At 41.1% G+C, this 22,071-nt stretch overlaps 1 protein-coding gene across 5 annotated transcripts in view; it reads right to left on the reverse strand.

Moving 5' to 3' along the window:
• cadm1a (cell adhesion molecule 1a) overlaps positions 1 to 22,071 on the reverse strand; it is a 420,394-nt gene that overhangs the window by 19,093 nt on the left and 379,230 nt on the right. For 3 of the 5 annotated variants that reach the window (XM_074609886.1, XM_074609888.1, XM_074609885.1), the window contains one exon: positions 18,705 to 18,737. The exons of the other annotated variants lie outside the window; for them this stretch is intronic. In XM_074609886.1, the coding sequence (XP_074465987.1) occupies positions 18,705 to 18,737 (33 nt within the window). The remainder of the gene's footprint in view (positions 1 to 18,704; positions 18,738 to 22,071) is intronic. 5 annotated transcript variants of the gene reach the window in all.

The raw sequence follows: 22,071 nt of genomic DNA on the forward strand, positions 1-22,071 counted from the left end.
GTTAATGGGGACACAGTTTGGAGAAAAAAAAAAAAGAAGCCCAGTGGAGCTTCTCTCCATCCACCAGACTGCCCTTTCTTCTCTCATGCGTGATTATCAACCCCCCTCCACACCTCCACACCCCAACCCACCAACACTCTCCTCCCATCCCGCTGTCACTGAGCTGCCTCCAGCCTCGGTCATTTCATCGGCTGAAATACTCCCCAGGATTTACGCTTGTGGATGTGAAAGGTGGCCAGAAGCTGGTTTGTGTTAGTGTGTGCTCATGTTGAATGATTATTTTTTTAGCCTGACATCTGAGGATTCCCTTGTGTTAGAAAATGTAATCTTTTGATTAATCGATTAGTTTATCGACAGAAGAATAACTAAATAATAATTGATTAATCGTTAACCCCTTAAAACTCCATCCATTTTCAAGCTAGAGTGAAGGTACTGGTATCATATGAAATAAGAAAACCTAAGGAATCCATTGGTACCAACCATGTCATACTAGTTTGTCGGGAAGAATGCTAAACAATGCTACAAATTTATGTTGATTTTTGGTGAGGAAAAACTGTCATGCCGATTTTTAAAGGGGTCCCTTGACCTCTGACCTCAAGATATGTGAATGAAAATGGGTTCTATGGGTACCCACGAGTCTCCCCTTTACAGACATGTCCATTTTATGATAATCACATGCAGTTTGGGGGGAAAAAAAACATGCATTTTCTTGCATGCAGTATAAATGTGTTATTCTCACCTATTTAAAAAAATTATGTATATTTTTAGAACAATATTTCTGCATACTGAGGTCCCGAAACAGTCTTGTAATTACATAAATTGAGTATCACTGTAAAGCTGAGAGTCTTGTGGATCCAATGAGCCCAACTGTATTCATGTGTGATGATGTTAGTCCCCATAGTAGACATTTCATTATAGTGAGACCATTTAAAAAAAACTTGACTCCACTGTATAAAATGACCTGTGGTGACCTCTAGGATAATCACAGCCTCATGAAGCTTTATAGCCACAAACTAGAGACCTAGACCATTCAGAGGATGGATGGCTTTCCTAGCTAGACTGACAATAAGGGGGTTTCTGAGCATTTTACACAATCAAAGTGTTCGCCATCCAATTGCCAAAAAATGCAATTCTTGCAGAAATCTCCAAATGTCAAAAGTTTTTGAAACCAAATCACAGCATGGCTTTTTCTATGGTGTTCCTCAGGGTCTTGGTGTCTTAATGTGGTATTTTGGAGGGATTATTCATCATCTTTATCAATTCTCAAGTGGTAGAAAATGGTTAAAATGTGCACCAAATCAACCCCCAAATTGCTGCAGCAACTTATGAGACATAATAGAGCATGGGAATGGACATCACATACTTCTATCATCATGTTCTATGCTCTTATATACTTTCACAATTTATTGAGGGCAGAATGGGAAGGGGTAATTTTTCATGCAAAAATTGCAGCAAATGCTGATTTCAGCTTCTTTGTTTTTTTAAACAGACATTTAAAGATATCACCATGGACTTTGAGAAACTAGGATGGACATTTTTCACTATTTTCTGACATTTTAGAGACCAAACGATTAATTGATTAATCTAGAAAATAATCTGCAGATTAATCGATAATGAAAACAATAATTAGTTAACAGAAATAAAGTCATAATTGCGGACTTACAATTAGTTTTAGATACATTCATCCTCAAAACTGTGTTTAACTGATTCAAAGAGAAACATCTCATCAATGTCAAAGTGACAGAAATGCAAGGCCTCGATTAAATCTCCTCCCTAACTCGAGTCCTGCGCCTCCTCCTCTGCTCCTGTTCTAGTGATAATAATAACAACAGAGGAGCCAGTGTGTATCCTGGTGTTGTGAGACAGAATAGTATCAGTGAAATGACATCGGGGGCTTTGTGTAGATCTGTGTACACAGCGGAGACATCCCTGGGTGAAGGACGGAACTGTGCCAAGGAAATGAGGGGCTAATCCTGGAAAAAGAGCCGGAGACAATGGCTACATTTACATACATGCAGTAAACAGACTGGAGCACATTCTGTGGTCAAGGTCGAACACAGAGATGATCTGTTTACACAAACCTTTCACAGCTTACCTCACTGGCTCTACCTATTAACATAAAGCAACAAATGAAAGAAGAGTTGGTCTGAGTTGCAGCTTCAGTCTGCAGACTTTAATGTTTCACTAGTTTGCATGCAGGGAACACCGTGAGCCCTCAGTCTTAAAATACAAAATAGGTTGTTGCTTTTCAAAAACAACCTTCATATGAGTATTTTCTAATCCGTCACCTCTATGCTCTGGTTATGTTTATCAAGTCAAACTACTTGTTGCTACTGTTAAAGCCTTAACCAGGAAGTTTTCCTCCTTGTTTTTATGCCTTGAGTTGCTTTCAGGTGCGGCTCGCCACAACAATCACATTTTTCTGCAGCCGGGAGGCGCATTCATGTGTTTCAGGTGGAAAGAAATTCTTTGTAACATAGGTCAGCGTGTCACAGGACTCAGTTTACTCACTGGCTGCGGAGCCGTTATCTATGCTCACGCCAAAGCAACCAGACTCCATTGAAAAAAACAGTAATTTTACCTCGGAGAACACGGTGTTGCTGGTCTACTGATGCCTCGACTGGTTACTTTGTTTGTGTTATTGTGTGACTTTGGTGTGTTTGTACTCGTTGGCCGCGCTAAAACTCAAACCATCCACAACTTTTAGTTTGGCAATACTTCGCTCATTCCCAGGGCGTCAAATACCGACGCTTTGTCACGGCCGTCGGCGTTCGATATGAAACACAGGCAGGAGGGGAGGTGGACGGGTCCAACAAACACAAGGCTTTCTTCCAGGCGACTGCTGTTTGTGTCCTCTGCGTTACGTTTCACTTTACAATCAGCTGTTCGTTCATGTCCCATGTTCACAACGTGAAGTCACATTGACGCCAAGGGGCGTGATAAAGCGGCCATATGTGACGAGATGGGATGAGTATGTGTTGGTATGTAATGAGCAGAAACTGACACACGGCCCCTGACACGTCCAAAAAACAGACGCAAGAGGCAAACCTAGAGCATCATACTATCATTTGAAGTGTAGGGTCACTGACCAGGCGTTGGTATTTGACGAGTTGGGAGTGAGAATGTGTTGCACCAGTTCTAGCCATAACCAATGATTGCCACTGCGTGACCTGCAAGTAGTCACTGCGTCACTAAGAGTCCAACACTGCTCCTTCTGCAAGGACAAGCAGATGAATTCTGCTGTGCCACTTTAGACTGTAGACAACTCCTCTGCATGCTCGCACACATACTGTGCATAAAGACCGGCTGCCACCAGAGAAAACCAGGATGTATGTAAACAATGTCAGGAAGTCTCAAAAGGACTATTGTAATTGAAATTTCATATAATAGTTTAATCACAGCTACTTAAATAAGAGAGTAACAAGCAGTGTGTGTTAAAAGAGGTTGTTCCACATCAGAGTGGTCTTCATTCTTACTGAAGCAGCACAGCGTGGTGATTCAAAAGCAAACCAAAGGACTCTGTGAGGTTTGACCTTAGTTGCACAAAGTGGCTGCAAAGCCAAGAGAGAAAAAAAAAAAAGAGTTCAGCAATTATGTAAAGATGGAGGCCTAGCAGAATATTTTCTTTGTTATCGTGCTGCCTGCTTTGTCATGCTATTTTGGCCGTCTTTGAGGAGCAGTGTTGTGGCACAATCTCCGCCAGGTGTAGCAACGCTGACAAAAAGCGGCAGTGATAATGAAATCCGTTAACGGGGCTGAGTGCATGGTGTCGGCCTCTTATCCAAGCCTCACCTCAAAGGAAATTCAGACCAGCTTACATGCATGGATGGTGTCAGGACAAAAAAAAAAAAAAGAGAAAAGAAAATCTGCGGCTCACATTATAGCCGGGAGTTGTATCAGAGCCGAGTGACAACGGATGATCTCCACGACTGGGTTCGTCCTATTTACACAAAATACTCAGGGTGTTGTTTATTGAGAGGGAAAGAGAGAAGACGGTGCTACTTTTGCACTGGCGATTAATAATCAATTTTATTTTTAGTGACGTTTGTGTTGTTTTTTCCGTAGTTGTGTTACATTGTTTCTGTATGTATTTTATTTCAAGCTCAACCATGATGTTTTTCCTAAACCTAACTAAGTGGTTTTGTTGCCTAAACATAACAGCAGACATTACCATAGTTTAGTAGTGCGGCGTACAAATGCCACACGAAAAGCGGTTTACAAATGACACGCAAAAAGGCTAAAACGCATACTTGTGTCACGCAGAATGTCCGTGTAATGTCGTGGTATTTATACGCCTTCCGGTGAGACCTGTTTGCCTTACTCCAGTCATAATTGAGTTTTCTTCCCTCTGCCCTGCCGTCCTGCATGCCAACACTGGCCCAGCCAAGCTAAACAAAAACAGTACAACTGTGTCAGATGAAAGTTGCGAGACTTAGTTGCTGTCATGGCAACACTGAGACTAAATGCAAATTATAATAAGAGCATTCAAAAAAGGCAAGGAACATGCATGCCTCGGGATCCTATTTTGCAACTGAAACTTGTGAGGAATAACGCCAGCCTCCAGCTCACCACCTGTTGTGTCTGCCTGCCTGGAGCTCAAAGTATCAACCAAATTATGATTATTATTATCTAAAAAACAATTATAATATAAATCAATAGGCATATGCACATAATGCATGGTATCTGAGGAATGTTTTACCGTTAAATGGCTATGCCCATCAACCCAAGGCAACAAATTGTGGGCTAATTGAGGCAGTTTATGCAGACAGTAATAGTCAGTCAGTGGGTTCACCACATTACATGAACAGTGTAATAGTTTTTTTTTTGTCGGCAATAACACTGATGTTTATTGTCATTTTATATGTATATAATTACTGTTGGTAATATGCAACATTATAGGAAGAGGTCTGTAAAAAGGCTTGTGAGAGATAATGTGGCAGCAGTTGGTGAGAGGCTGCAGGTGTTAATGTTATAGAACGGGGCGACAGACGGGGATGACTGACAGATAGTTTCTGTGCATCTGGTGGCCTGATGCACGCAGTTTTAATAAAATCACAGACATTAGAAATGATATAGATCATAATAGAATTAGACGGCACAATAATATCAATTAGAGCTCTTAGAGTGTAGCATAGTCATAGATGCGTTTACATTGCAGTCAATACAGACTACATGGCGTGCAAATGACACGCCAAAAGCAAGAACCGCGTTGTTATTGCACGCAAAATGACTTGCGAATTACCATGTCATCCACACGCCATTTGGCTGGCTCTTTATGACTAGAGATCTGTTGGTCAGCTGCCAGTGGAGCGGCTGAACTTTGGGCCCCAAAGGTGCGACTCTACAACGAAACAAGGCACATAAAAAGGTGTCCCACTTGTTGACCTGCTTATATATATATATATTTTTAACTACAGGCAGCTTATGATGTTCAGACTGATTAAAAACATCAGATTTCACAGGTGAGGAGAAAAATCACTCCTGATTACACTCCCCTGTCTATTTCAATACTTCACGTCTATTTCATCATGCGAAAGCCAGACGGAAGCTCAGAGGTTCACTTAACTTTCAGCAGGAGGTGAGTTACGAGAGGAGGAAGAGGTGTTTGTCACCTGCCATACTCGTCTGTGAGTCGGAAACTAATTAATGCGGCATATGTGCTTCATTTGAAGAGAGCCCCGAAGGCGGGCTCAAGCCACTGACTAGCAGACTCAAAATACCAACACATCTATCTCTGTGTGTGCACACATATCTGAAACAAAGGGATCCCATAGCGGTACTGATGTAGACGTCCATAATGGACTTCTCATAACTAAATCGGAGCTACAAACGTCGTCTAAAGGGGTGAAACGTACTTCCACTTAAAATCCCGATGCAGTGAATGTGGTAAACAAGTTGAAAACTCTCTATTTCCACAGTGACCCAGGAGTACCACCCCATTGACATCTCTGCCCTCCTAAGAGAATCCAAAAAATCCTGTCTTTCTATTTCAGAAGCCTTTCAGACATTCCACGTATCTGTTGACCAGCGTGGACTCAGGAAATACAGCTTCTGTGCAAATGCTGCAGAGTATATCGAGCAAAAAAAAATCATCTCTCAACCCTTTTCTGTATTTGCTGTGTTTTCACTCTCTTATTAAAGTCTTAGCATGGCATGTCAGGTATTGATATTTTCAGAATAGGTTACTCTGAAATGTCATGTTTGCTGATACTGTACATGAAAACGCCTTTATGAAACTTGTATATAACTGTGTATTGGGTGGGTTTTTTCTCTGCAGGTTTTCAACACACTACAAACATCTAAATATAAAAGGATAGAGGAGAGTGTTACTGTTGGAAATACAAAATACAAAAGTATTTCTTTACATGTTGGTTAAAGGTTTATTATGGAGAGTCATGCTGAATTAGCTGCCAGGACGTCCTGTTTGCACTGTAACTGATACTGAAGAAAATATCTAAATGTAAGGCAAAGGGCGAGCCTGAAGTTTCAACGTATCCTCATACAACGGTGCGTATGATATCTTATGAAAACGTATTCTTGATTTTTCGTGTGTTCTCCTATGAATATCCAGCAACATGTTTTAATATCCGCACCTTACATGCATACAGTCTTTTCAAAATAAACTTCACAGGAAACAACTTGGTTAAGTTTAGGCAACAAAACTACTTAGTGAGGCTTAGGAAAAGATTGTGGTTTGGGTTTAAAATAACTGCGTTTGAAATATTATCATAGATTTAGGCAACAAAACTACTTAGTTAACTGCAGAAGTGGCGTTACTTCATTACGGGAGTTACTTGACAAATAATTCAACGTCGTCTTCTGATTTAACACGGGACACGAACAGCGGCCTCCTGGATGAAAGCCTTGTGTTTGTTGGTCCTCTTTAAACTACGTCACCACAGTCATTTCCGGCGCACTGTCTCTGTTGCCTCAGATGAGTTTACATTGTAGTTAATGGAAAGCCCGGTGTGGTGCTAAAGCATGCATTGTGCGGCGCTACCGAACACTGACAGCCGTGACAAAGCCTCGGTATTTGACGCAATGATAATGAGGAAAGGGCTGGAAAGTCCGATATTTTTTGACCCACCCATCCACCCCGACCTCCTCCCTAAGCAGAGTTTATTGCTCTTAAAACTTCCTGATTCACGATTGTGTGAGCATAACATTGATTTTCTCGGATATATAGGAATTACAGTGCATTACGTTTTGTAAGTATAGCTACAGACTATGTACGAGAACAGCCTGGAAGTTTTAAGGAGCATCGTTTTATATGATTTCTAAGCAGCTTTATGGGTGTTTATCCTCGATTGAAATCAGAGAATCTGCTACTTTATCACTGGATGGAGTAGGTTCCTCTGATTCCACCTGACGAACGTTGAACGTTGAGTGAACGTTGACTTGTAGTTTCACACGGGACACCAACAGCGGCCTCCTGGGTTAAAAGTCCTGTGTTTGACTAATCCACCCTAACCTCCTCCCTATGCTATCGTTACAAACGTAGGCCTATTTGCCCATTTGTGATACATCAAAAACAAACATAATCCGCAACACTTGAAAGGTATAGTAATTCACAATGCAGTTTTGTTGTATTGGAACGTAATTTTCAGTAGACAGGGCTGCTCTTTGAGTTATTACTCTGAGAAGAAAGGGGACTTTTTTCATGCTAATTGCATAAATCAATTTCACCGGCTTCCAGGTTCAACCGAGGCCAAAAGTATTTCATCACCATCAAACCAAAAAAATGATTTTGTATGCACACAACCATCAAACTAACGCTCTGGCTGTCAAAAACCTGCCACTGTGTCCCTTTAACCTACCAGTATGTCAGGCAGTCAGTGATGTTGGCAATGCCATCTGTCCCTTTGATAGTCAGTCCGCCCAACATCACCTGTGCACGGCTGTCTCTGAGCGCTGCAAGGACTCCGTCTTCAAGTCAAACGGACAGCATTTGGAAGTTGGCCAAATCTTCAAACGTACGTCTTTCCCAATCGTTTCCATGCTAAACCATGCATGAACCTACGCATTACTTCTCCTCTAAAAAGTACTTTCCTATGTTGTCTGCCCCGTGTAGTCAAGAGTCTGAAGAAACAATCCCTACATTTGTTGCACATCAATACCTGATGGTAATCTGGTGCATTGTGGCCTTGTCATTTAATGAATGGCTCGTCTCTTTAGTGACATTCAAATGTGACAGCTGAGTCCTTGGATTAAAGAGAAAGGTCCCGTGCTTCACCTGCCAGAGTCCTGCTGTGAGCAAGGTGGCCATTATAGTGCTGTAGGCCTATTCCTCTCCACTATTAGATCTCCGGGCGCGGCTCAATTATCCCCACTACTTTCACACGCTTGCTGACAGCCGTGTTGGCAGGTGTGTCCTTTCCAGACGCGCTCACCTCTCCGGATGGGAAATTAGTCAGTGCAGCTCACCATCAGCTACAGCAGCTGACATCTTCCACCAGCATGCCCTTTCATTAAGAGTGAGGAGAAGGAAGGGAGATGAGGAGAGCAAATGCTGCTTGAACATCCAACACCAAACTGCTGGCTCTGAACGGTGGACCACGGGCGTTTTCAGAAACAAGCTACAGAGAGTTAATCTACCTCATGCAGGTAAAATCCTCCACAAAGCAAAGCCCTGATTATTGACTGGGGTGTTGATGGCCACTATTGTCCCACAGTGCAGCTGGACAAAACTGACAAAAATAGTGGACGGTGGCTCGATAGCTCCAGCTCAGAAACGCACATACCTGTGGAACCATTTTTACTGGCTGCTTTGGAAGTTTTATCTTTGAAATGCTCCAAAATGAGATGACTCATGTTGGTGCAAGCATGGTTTACTGTGCTATGCCACTGCCAAAGTAGTGCACTATTAACAAAACTAAACAGTGCATACTTTACAGTATTTTGTATGTTATTGGAACACACTCTGATTAGGATTTGTACTATTATACTGCAAGAATATTACAAACACTGAGGTTCAGTAGTCATCAATCCCTCAATGCATAATCCCTCTTTGCACACTGTATCAGTATTATACATCCGTATTTTTCGGATGCGTTTTTGTAATCCGTCATTGGATAAAACATCAAAACTTTGCTAACTGAGTACAACGCATTTTAAATATTCTATTCGCTGCAAAAATTCGCAATGCAAGACAAAATTAATTTACTACATGGGTGAAATGGATAGCGCTAGTCCAAAACAAGGCTAATGAATTAACGACATTAGCAAGAAGCTATCATTTAGCTGCATAGAGCACAATCACTACTGTCTAATCCTTCATACATCATTTGTTTTGCAATCATCCCCGATTACAATCTGTCACAATCTATCTTTAAATTTCACATCTCGGTATTCTTTTATTTCTTTATCATAAAGTTCTTTGTGCTGGGAGACAAATTAACGTAGTGAATCAGTTTATCAGATGCCATTTTGAATGATGACGTTTGAATTTACGGTGGCTCTGAGTGGTCAAACAGATCTGACAGGTTGAGAAAAAAAACGCAGAAAATCAAACCTGTTCCGTGCCAACGTGTTTGACACAAAGTAAGGTTGTATTTATTCTTAAACGTGCGTCAATCTTGGACAAAAAATACGGACTTGGTGTGCAAAGGTCTTGATAATGTTCTTAAAGCCACCAGAAGAAGTCTGCAAACTTTGCTTTATATTTAATAGTTTCACTTTTAATACCATTCACAATGGTCTAAATGCGGTTTTGAAGCTTCACACTCTGGCGGATAAATACTAAATCTCTTTTTAAAGCATTTTTTATTCTAGTTACTAACCTCACCATGTATAATTTGTGGTGGAATCCTCTTCAGGTCATTGACATCCCGAAATAACACGTGCTCAAGTGTGGTTTACGCATGTTTAAGGTGGTTTTGCTGTGTTTTGGTAAGTAAGTTAGAAAAGCTTTGTAATCAACTTGTTTGTTCCTTTACTCTATGAGTTGGTACAGCTTCAGCTCATTGTGTTGTGTGAGCATTTACAAAACTCTTTCTGTAGTTTTTGTTTCGAATGAGCGCCTTTAACTCCGCAGGTCCCACAAGTGAAAACGACTTTGTAGCACAAGAGCTTCCGAGAGCCAGAAGTGCAGCGGTGTTTATCCACATGCATAATAAAATCAGTCATTATGTTGGAGTTTTTCCAGTTTCTGGGTCTCTCTCTCTCATTTCAGCATCAGAGCCTGAGCTTAATTTATAAGAACATAACGTTTCAACACCCACTTGTCCAGTCCGCTGGCAGCTCATCTCAGAGCCTCTTCTTCTCTCTGCCGCATGTTTAATTTGTTCCCGCCTGCCCTCCGCGCCTCTTCCCCCGTACCTGGCCTATTTTAGAGGGAAATGGACAATCTCTGGAAGTGCCTTCGAGCTCAATAGTGTCTCAGCTTCCTCTCTCTTTAAGTCGCGACAAGCGGGGCATCACCATGGCAACAACATTTGAGAGGATATGGGGAGCCAGGCGGTCAGCGCTGATGCTTTTCTAACAGGCTCTGGCTTGGTGTCACACACCGGGGCACGGAAATATAGACGTGAATTAGCATTTTTCAAATACGCCGGGATTTTTGGAGATTGCCCCGTTGACACACACATTATTAATCATAATTGTAAATGACACTTGAAGGGAGCACTGAATGAAAATGCGCTTCGTTTTTTGAACTGATTTCGCTGAAAATAATCACAAATAAAGTTTATTTCTACAGTTTATACAGAGTTTATACTACAGGGAACCTAGGGGCCCCCAGGGTCCAAAGTTCCTGGGTGTTCAGACTGAAAACGGCAATTGGTGGGGGAATGTTGTGTCAGGTACAGGTGAGAAAATGAAAACCAGTCCAGGAAGGCCAGTTTGAATAATTGAAAGAGAGAGTTTGAAGGCTTATCGGATGCCAAAACACCTCAAAATCTCCAGTTCTGAAAAGTGGAGCCAATGCTGAAGTGCCTTATACTTCCAGTCTTTCTAACAGCCAGCAGGGGGCGACTCCTCTGGTTGCAAAAAGAAGTCTGATTGTATAGAAGTCTATGAGAAAATGAGCCTACTTCTCACTTGATTTATTACCCCAGTAAACATTGTAAACATGAGTTTATGGTCTCAATCGCTAGTTTCAAGTCTTCTTCAATACAGCATGATGTTCATTTAGTACATTATGGTCCCATTTAGAGTCAAATAGACCATAAAGCAGGGGATGCTTAAGGACGTGGCTACCTTGGGATTGACAGGTCGCTACTACAGCGTTGTCCAGTTTGGGCGTCTTACAACTTAAACCCTTTCACTGTGTTTCAGTTCATGAAAGTCAATTGCTTTGGTCTCCTAAAAATGTCTTGGTCTAAAGTTAGGCTAAAGTAGGTCTAAACCTCAGTCTACCGCAGTTAGAGTACTACGGTTTAGGTCTGAGGGAAATCTAATGCAGTCTAATACAACAATCCTGCAGTAAATCCTACCTTCATGAAGAAATGAGTTTTACTACAGTAGTACTGACCAGCTGCAGGTAAACACAGGTTTTACAGTATCCAGGTAACTGTACATGCTTTCTCTGATGTTTCGCTTTTCCCGTCCTGGTTTATTGATTGTATGTAAACATAGTCATGGCTAAAGTAGGAGTTCACCCTGTAGCTACAGCTAACATTATTAATGGGTTATTTATATAAAAGCACTTTATTATATTCTCTCTGGAGCCACAGCCACCTCTGATTATTTTGATGAAGTGTGCCAGAACTCTCTCAATAATGCAATGTATTAACTTTATTTACTCAAACTTATTGGATATAATTATCATTAGCTGCAGCTGTGTTTCCATGGTATCAGACCTATGTGTCCCTATAGGCACATTAAACAGCTATGAAGTATTGTTACAGACATTATTGGAGTTTGTTGAGTTGATTCTATATTTCCATAACTTCCTCTAGCCCACCTACTGACCCTCCCTGACTCTGGGGACATACTATTATTGATGTTATTACCATTGCATTGCCAGTCACTGACTCATCAGTGTCAATATTCATTGAATCAGCGCTTGAAATCCAAGTCATAACAAAGTGATTCACTACTCACTGAGCAAACGTCCATATTGTATTCAGGCTGGACACCCACATGATGAGACCTCTCCTCAGGACTGTGTGGGCGTACAGACTGTGCTTGATTGAGATTTATGACTCTCCTGTGTTTTAAACTTGTTAAATCTGCAATAACGGATTTCTTTTGGCCACTCGTGGGTAGCAGAATCAAGCACAACATTGACATATCATCACCTTTTAAGTTGATTTGATGAACTTGTTTGTAAGTCCAATATTCTCTCTCTTTTAGCTCTGTTTTTGGTCTCCACCAACTCCTGAGGGGAAATATCTTGTCTTTTTAGCTCCTAAATGCTCCACTATTTGTCTGTCTGCTGTCGCATTTTCATATCTAAATGTGCTCAACAATTCACATGAATAAAAAAACGTAAAAATAAAATGCATAATTTCAATGTCAAGTCAACATCATCATGAGACAAACGTGTTTTGCCACAGTTAGCTACCTAACTCGGATGCAGTGACACAAAATGAATTTGTTTTTTGAAACAAAAAAGTAAAAGCTCCAAAGCGTGTGGTGAGGAAATATGACTCTGAATACATTACATTTGGATTCATAATGGCAGGCAGTGATGGGTGAGAGGAAGCAGAATATTTATTCTGGTCATTACAGCTGACAGTGGCATAACAGTGGATTTTTCTCCTTTTTTTGTCACGTTTTTTTCTCATTTATTTGAGAAGGTGGAGCTCTGAAATGTTTTAACAATCACCTTTCTCAAAAGGCTGAGAACCCCTGCTTTACTCTATAGAGGAAAAGACAGTGAGAAGGCAATTTCATGTGTGATATAGTTCATTTTGCAAAGCGAGAGAGATTGGTTTGCACCCCTGGGTTGTTAAAATGAACAGGGGACTAACACTTGATCTGTATTTGAATTAAATATGTGTCTAAATGCTGACCTTGAATACATTTAAAGTAAATGGTGTCTTGTAAACATCCTGTTCTCATTCTTACGGTGAGATCATTGTTGGTAACCTCTACGGAGCAGCTGGATTTATGGTTTTATCTCCTGGAGGAGAAAAAAAAGGCGCCGTGCTATTTTCAGAACAAAGCCGTTTTAACCTTCAAGGGGAAAAATGAGCGAGAACAATTTGATGTAGAAGATGTGATCGATATGTCGTGAGCTTGTATTTAAGGTTATATCTGCATTAAAGGTTCTGTTGTGTGTGTGTGTTTGTTGTGTGGCATTTTCACGGGTCAAAACATGATTCGGTACGAAAAACAAACTGCCTAATATTTCCACTGAAAGCCTGATTTCACATCAGCATAAGCCGTGTGGAATAAGTGAGTGTTAATTATATTTAAATATTCGATACAACACCTGAACCCTTCACTAATGTTCATTCACCAAATCGTGCATGCATATTAATGAAATCCCATCTCCATCAATCCACCGTGAAAATCCATTCATCTAGTTTAAACCCGTGTTCTTTTGCCCTTTACAAATATTTTATGAGAGAAATACTGTAACTGAATATCAAAAATGTTTCTCTTTTTTTTAACAAATCAAAATGATATACATTATAATAAAGCAGATGTTAGAGTCACTTGATATTTAGGTCTTAAATACTCAGATCTGACACCTTTTACATCCAGAAGATGTAAACAAAGTCAAACAAGTGACAGGTTGTCAAAACTCTTTAGCATTTTCACTTAATAACTTACTTAAACCTGCAATAACTGACTTTATTTGCCACGCAACATTTACATATCATCACCTTTTAAGATGATATTTGTTAGCAAACAGCCGCATCTTCACAAATCCAGCAGACACAGAACAACATTATCATTCATTTGAAGTTGTGTTTGAGGCCACCTGGTTAATCTACGTCTAATATTCACTCTCTTTTGATCTCTGCCAACTCCTGAGGGAAATATCTGTGTCTTTAGCTGCTAAATGCTCCACCATGTTCACCAGCTAGTGTCTGACTGCTGTTTGATGCTGAGCAGCTAGTGTACAGTGGGTTTATAGAGCTTTTTCTCTGAAAACAGCTGCCTGCTGCGGCTGAAAACATCACTATGGGAGCGGTGAGAGTGAACCAGAACAGTAAAGTTGCAGTCGGACAGCTAAACAATGAGCTGAAACTCACTGTAAAGCTTGCTAAAACCGAGATGAGCTGCAGATTCAGCTGATCATTTTCTGTAGGTTCGTTACTACGAGCGACCTCTTTCACATTTCAGCTGGATATACTAATGTTAACTAATGACAACTCCCAGACCGGACAACGCCGTGGTAGCGACCTGTCAATCACAAGGTAGCCACGTCCTAAAGCATCCCCTGCTTTATGGTCTATTTGACTCTAAATGGGACCATAATTTACTAAATGAACATCATGCTGTATTGAAGAAGACTTGAAACTAGCAATTGAGGTCATAAACTCATGTTTACAATGTTTACTGAGGTAATAAATCAAGTGAGAAGTAGGCTCATTTTCTCATAGACTTCTATACAATCAGACTTCTTTTAGCAACCAGAGGAGTCGCCTCCTGATTAGAAAGAATGCAAGTTTAAGGCACTTCAGCATTGACTTCACTTCTCAGATAAGGAGGTTGCTGCCTGGTGTTATTAAATAGAAACATTTAAAATCCAGACTCTAATCAGAGACTCTTTTCTGTTTCGAATCCTCCCTAGCTGCACTAAACTTTTCCCTTGACTACTGCACCAGAGAAAAAGACAAACAAGTCACAGCTCAGCCCTTATGAACCACGGAGATACAGTCTAACATCTGTGGCAACCATTCAAAAACTCATAAATGTAGAGAACAGATCTCACAAATAGGAGAATAAAGCATCTGTGGCCCGGCCAATACAAGCTGCCAACATCATTTACAGGCAGAGAGCCTCACTACCGCTGCAGGCGTGTCTGTCTGACACAGGAAGTCAACACCATGTCAGGAGGCCCTTCAGCTGCCTCATATCCCACCATCATCGCTGTGATTTATTAAACATGCCAACTTATGCTGATTATATCATTAATTCCATTCATTCACGCATAAATTAGATAAATATTTCTGAAACGTGAGATATTAAGATGAACTTTCTATCTTTAGGCATTATAAGCAATGTGTTTTTATTTGCTTTTGCATTTATGCAACATGGTTATTTAAAATCTAATCAAATCATCTACTCTCTGATATTACATGATGATGGGTAAGAATAATGTCCAATCAACCCGTTCTCTCTCCCAACTCGTCAAATACCAATGCTTGGTTAGTGCCTCTCGGCATCTTATAACTGAAGCACCAAGACCCCTTTTAGCATCTGTATGAGACTCACCAGGCTTTCAACTAACTCCAATGTAAACCCACAAGTTAGATCAACTGACGTAGTATGAAGAGCGAGAAAGTCTGAGTAGGACGGGTCAAATAAACACAGGACTTTCACCCAGGAGACCGCTGTTCGTGTCCCGTGTGAAACCAAGTCAACGTTGAGGTTTTACCTTAGTTTTAACAGATGTACTTCTTTTCTTTTTTCCTCAACCACGATCTTTCCCTAAATCTAACCTTGTTGCGCAAGTAAACCTAAAAACTAAGTAAACCGACGTTGGAAGTTTATTTTGAAAAGACACTGAATACATGTAAAAAGCGTAAACTGTACGTTTCCTGTGTAAACAGGGAAGTTTATTTTGAAATTCAACGTTATTTTGTCACGTCAGTCTTTAGTCACGCGACTTGTTAGTCATTCTTAAGACACTCGAGTCGTTTCCCAGTCAAGTTAACGCCAACCACGCCCTAACTAAAGTGGTTTTGTTGCCTAAACCTAAACTTTCTGTGAACATGGAAGTTTATTTTGAAAATACACTATGCATGTAACAAGTGGAAACTGACACGACGTCCCTGACACGTACAAAACTGACGCTAGATGGTTCCTAGAGCGTCAAAGCTTGAAGCGTAGGGCCACTGACCAAGCGTTGGTATTTGACAAGTTGGGAGTGAGAATGTGTTGGTCCAATATGTGAAGCCAACGCACTGTTTTATCACAACATAAGTAACCATGATGCTAGTTATCATTATGTAAAACTATGTGCGGTAAAGCACCTTCAAATGGAAATATCTGTCTTTGATATTTCACGTATTGCTCCTCACTAACAGTTCCACCTGAAGTCCGGGCATATTTAACACGTGACATTTAAACGTAGTTCATAATGAAACATTTCTTATGCAGTAAAATATCAGTATAATACAGATGCTTATTTCTGTGATTGAAATTGTTTTTGGGTTCATATTGTTAAAAATATCACATAAGATTGGGTTCTGACTATATAAATGAAATGGAAACCCTCACTCATGCACTCAAGCTTAAAATGCTAATTTAATTGTAAAATCTGCAGTACAAGAGGTACTATGACTCATGCCTTGAATTTAAAAAATAATAATTCAAGAGCAAAAATCAGCCCATCTCAAATGTCTCCACCACTTCTACATTTAAACCGATCCCCTTAGTAAGTGTGAATCATCAACTTTTATCATTTAAAAAGATAAGATGGCTGCTTCCGATTCCTGTAAGACACTCAAGTTGTTTACACCTCACACGCCTCAGCAAGCCCTGAACCCATCTGGCCCTATCTTTTATTTTGATAAAATCTGACCGTCTATTGAAAAGAAACTAAAAGAAACAAAACAATAAAATCATGTAAATGCAACTTTTTATGGCGAGCGAGGCGGTAAAAATAGGTATTTGCTATGAGGTCCCCGGCCCTAAATGGTTCTTCTTTTGTGGTAATTTGATTAGTGTGTTTATTTTGTCTCCCCATATGAAACTTTATGTGATGCATATTCCTAAATATAATTATGTTTAACTAAATATCCACAAACGGAGGGTTAATAGGGGCCCATGACCAATTTTTTTGCTGCACAGCCCCTAATTTGCAATTTGATCTCATGGGAAGGCCTATAAATAGCATGGCAGTACAAAGACATTCCGAGTGTCATGAGAAAGCATTTAAAGGTCCAGACACACCAACCCCACATCAAAGAACTAGCGTCAATGAAGGCTGACGCCTCACATCGCCCGTGTCTTTGCTAAAAAGCTGCATCTGAACACTCAACAAAGACTACAGCCGACGGCCGACTACCACGTACGTCCTGCGCCTGCGTGAGATGAAATAACTCTCCACACCAGCAGGCGGTGGTAGTCTGTATTCGTCAATCAAAAAGGGAAGACCGAGGACGGCAGATATACAAGCTGTTGTTATGATACGTACATGAAACATAGCGGCGTCTGCCGACCATTTTCACACCACTCTCACTCACCTTCATTCCAGATGTCGTTGTGAAAATATCTGTGTATTGGAATGATCAGATGAGATGAGACTTTACTCGTTGGCTTGCTTTCCTCACTTCCCTTTTCCTTCTCGTGCACTGTTATGCTTAAGCTGAACAGCCAATCAGAGTGATTTCTCTCACCGACGAGCTCCGCCGCCTAAAAGCCTCCGACACGGGCAGAGTAGAGCTGACGATGCGGGACACACCGCAAAAACTAGGCCTGCAGTCGTTCACCGACGGCCCGACTGATGTGTCATTTTTATGCCTCTTTTCGCATGTCATTTGAAAAACTACAAAACAAATCTACGGTAACGGGCGCAGTTATATTTAGGCAACAAAGCAATTAGTTAGGGTTATGAAAAACATCATGGTTGGGCTTCAAATAAGTACGTAACTAAGTAAAATACGTATGTAAACCGCGTAAACACAGAAAACACGTCACAAAATGTCATTAACATAACCTCAAAATAACTCAGCAACACTTTGGGACACAAACACCGGTCTCCTGGTTGAAAGTCCTGTGTTTGTTGGACCCCTCCATCTCCCTTCCTACCGACAGTAAGCAGTCTTTCTCCCTTTTTATTCTACGTTTGCATTGTAGTTTACATGGCGTACATATAACACGCCAAGAGCAAGAACGGCGTTCTTATTGCACGCGAAATGACTTGCGAATTACCGTGTCATTCATACGCCATATGGTGCTAATAACACCATTATAGCAGGTGAGTGAGGTGTCCTGATGGAGTAAAACTGAGCACATGCTTAATATAAAGTTTGCAACCACACGTTCATGAATTTGTTCACACAAATGAGGAAACTGCTGCCACAAAATAATGAAAAAAGGGGATGCAAATTAGGCAAAATGAGAAAATGATGCATATCATCTTCTTTCAAATTAATGAAAACGAGTAAATTAGGTCATTTTTTTTTTTTTGCCTCCACACAGAATCATCTCATGCTGTTGATATAATCAGTTTTGGCCTCGGAGTGGGTTTTACTCCTCTGTGGCACCTTCAGGGAAACGCTATAATTGGTTAGTTGGTGCGACCACTTCACAAGCGCAGCTCCGGCGAGGAGAATGAGAAGCTTTTTTTGTTTATGCTATGCATGGCTCTGTGCAGTGACAGGAAGTGATATAAACATCTCTGTGGCACAATTAATGCAACAAAAGTAAAATGTACTTGACAGGTGCTCTGCGGCCTCAAAAGACAGGTCAGTTGGATCAATAAATGACTGACACCAGGCAACACAGCTGACATTTCCAGGCTGGGCAGCCCGGCACAACTGTCAAACCGTGCAACAGTAAAAAGTGAGCATGCTGCAGAGGAAGGATACAAGTTAAAGCAAAAAAAGAGACATAAAGAGGAAAGTAGAGATACCAACCATGAGCTGCAGGTTCAGTGCTGGGCGCAGTGTCTGAGCACACAGGGAGAGGACATGGCAGTTGAGGAGGGAGGTGTGGAACAGGAGGAACAGCATGCAAATAAAGGAGAAATGGGGGAGGAGGCAGGGAGGGAGCGGGGCAGGGGCAGGGGGAGAAAACAAATGACACCCATAAGCAAGCATTCAGAAGACCAGAACATGACAAAAGACATAAGGCTTAAGGGAAATCAAAGGGAACCAAAGGCAGTGCAGAGATAAACATAAGCTTAACACACACACAAATACACTTTCCACTGCACACACTGGACGGTCCACTCAGAGGGGAGGATGGCTACTGCTATAGAGGAGATATGGACGGGACTATTATCATGTGTTTTAGGCAGCTTTGGCGTGGAGAAAAGACAAACTATCAAGAGGAAATCATTGTGCAGCTGTCCTAATGCAACAGTGTATGACTTGGAAAGCACTTCACCATCTATTTACAAAGGGAATGTTTTGTATGGCAACGAGTCAAGTAAAGTTTTAACAAAGTACCCAGTGTCCAGTGATGGCTCGGTATGGATGAAATATTCAAACACGCTCTCACTCCCAGTTATATAGAAATATACGGCAGCTTGGTCAGTGGCCCTACGCTTCAAACTATGACGCTCTAGGAACTCCTCTAGCGCCAGTTTTGGACGTGTCAGTCGAAGTGTCAGTTCCTGCTTGTTACATGCATACAGTCTTTTTTCTGAGTGATTGTTTTTTCTCTTTTTTACTACTGTTTATGCTTGCTTGTGAGTATTGTGTGTAAAGATATTTTTTGTGTTATATGTTCCGTTTCTTTGTTGTTGTTTTGTTTTGCTTTTGATGAGTAATAATGTCATATTTTTATTTGTTTAAATAGGGGGAGGATTCTTCTCTCCTGCGCTGAAATTACTGTTTTCTCCTATTTTAACGTATTTTATATCCAAATAATTGTGCAAATAAATAACAACTAAAAAAACTTTCAAAATAAACTTCCAATGTAGGTTTACTTACGCATCATAAGTACTTGGTTAGGTTTAAGAAAAGGTCATGGTTAAAATACTTACTTGGTTTCACACGGGACACGAACAGCGGTCTCCTGGGTGAAAGTCCTGTGTTTGTTTGTTTCCTACGCAGAGTTTCACGCTCTTTGTACTACGTTAGTTGATCTGAGCGTCTCATAATGACAGGTGAGTTTACGTTGGAGTAGGTTAAAAGCCCGGTGCGTCTCGTACAGACACTAAAGGGGGGCCTCTATGCGTCGGTATCAGACGCCGACAGGCACTGACCGAGCTGCTTTATTTGACGAGTTGGGAGGGAGACCGGGTTGAATATTCACCAACATGGTTTGACGACCTTTACCTTTAATTTATGACTTCCACCTATTTTAAATGTAGTTAACTGAGGTGTCCTCTCTTAATGGTACGTGTCCGCAGGGGCGTTTTTTGACGAATGCTTTCCCTCGTGGGCTGCCGCTCCCAGCTTTCAAACCGGAACCAACATTGGCGGCTCGTTTGGAAACCTTTTTCTTTTGTATCACGAAAATAGTTCACCGAAATATGTATCTGAAAACATTTTAGGCAAGAAATAAGCCATGGTGTTTCTGAATCTGTCTTTATCTTAAATAGACGACGGTTAGTTTAAAAGTATCTCAGGTGTTTCCAGAGGCGGCGAGTCACGCTGGACGTCCCTGATTTGCATAAAATTGCCTAGACTTCAACTTTATGCAAATGAGGAGTGGCAACGTAATGTCCCGTCTCTCGAATCTTGCCACCACACTAACAGAATGCATCGCACGGCTGCTACATAGACAATGAATGGGAAGTGTGGAATGTACCATTTAGCTCTCGTCCTAGTAACCCCTAATGTCCTCTGTTGCGGCTGCAGGAGAAGATCCAGTGCAACTGCAGCCTGTGTGCTGATGTACACCAGACACGTGAGTGTTTTAGAAAAGTAGACATGATTGTCAGATTGCATGTTTCAGATGCTGTTGGATGACATTTGACAGGCGTTTGGTTTGAAGCATACTTCCAGTCTGTCTAAAACCTTCATGTCTCCGTAGATGTTACATCTGCCGCTGCTGCATCATCAATCTGCTTCACCAGTTCTGTCAGCAACACGGCTGGTCAAGAGGAAAGTAAAGACTCAACACTTTGAGTTTCTTTTTATTGGGTGAATTTTGAGGCTGATATTTACATCTTGAATTTTGCATGTTACCCAATGTAAAATGTCTATGCAGGTATTTTAAGATGTATAAGTTGTGGTAAATTCAGTCATCTTTTATGGTTTATTAAGTTCAAAGCATAGCTGCAGATTCATAATCCTGCAGTGACTGAAGCCTTTTGCTGAAATAGCATTCTATTGCAACTCTGTCTCTGTTTGAGACTCATCAGCTTGCAGCAAATGCAACCAGTGAGACTGGCTGCATTGATTAGGTTGATTTTTATATCAGATCTAACCAATGAACTAAACAGAGATGAATCGCAGCCAGACCAGGTGGAGCTACGATGTACTATAACACCTCCAATGAGACTTCAGACTACTGCGCTCCAGGGAAACGGAAGCAGGGATCACACTTTGCTGACACTGAAACGCTGTGTTGGAGGAAACATATAAAAACACCTCAGAGGGAGATGCATGCCACCAACAAATGAGGCTTGTCCAGGAAACATTGCTTTCTAAGTGTTTATCAAAGCGTCTCTGCATCAAAGTACCAACTTTTAACACAGACAAAGTGCTGAAATTAATTTTAAAATGATAAAAGCAACATTTAGTCAACTCTGTAATATGGGCATGGAAAACACATCAAAACAGATCATGTTCAAATGGGACAGTTTCAACAGCTGCGATGTCATTTCGAGAGGCTAAATGTACATTAGTGTGCCGTACGCTTCCTTGGCCTTCTGTCTCAGCGGAGACATGAGAAAGTGGTGGAAAGCTATTAAGACGCAGACAGATGTTTGTGTAAGAGAGAGGATGGTGCTCAGTATGTGTAATTGTTTTGGGAGCAGTATAGACAACGCCACACCTCTGCTCTGCCGCCAGAGGCCCGGGGTACTGGGAGCGATCTCACAAGGTGAGACTGTGTGGAGTCCATCTCAGAATTACCGAGGCCTCTGCGGACCCGTTTCTCTACAAGGTCCTCCAGTAGTTGAGTGCTAAATAATGCCACAGGCCAGTCATTGCACTGAGAGTTTCTTAGCATACTTGGTTGAATCACACAACGTAACAAAACAGGAAGCTAGCTGACTAGTTATCAATAATAGGTGATATTTACAGTTGCATGTTAATTGCGCTGACATTCTTTCACATACAGCTGGATTCTTGACATGTATTGGTTTATTGTAACCTTTTTTGTACT

This window comes from Sebastes fasciatus, chromosome 16 (genome assembly GCF_043250625.1).
Source record: "Sebastes fasciatus isolate fSebFas1 chromosome 16, fSebFas1.pri, whole genome shotgun sequence".
NCBI lineage: Eukaryota > Metazoa > Chordata > Actinopteri > Perciformes > Sebastidae > Sebastes > Sebastes fasciatus.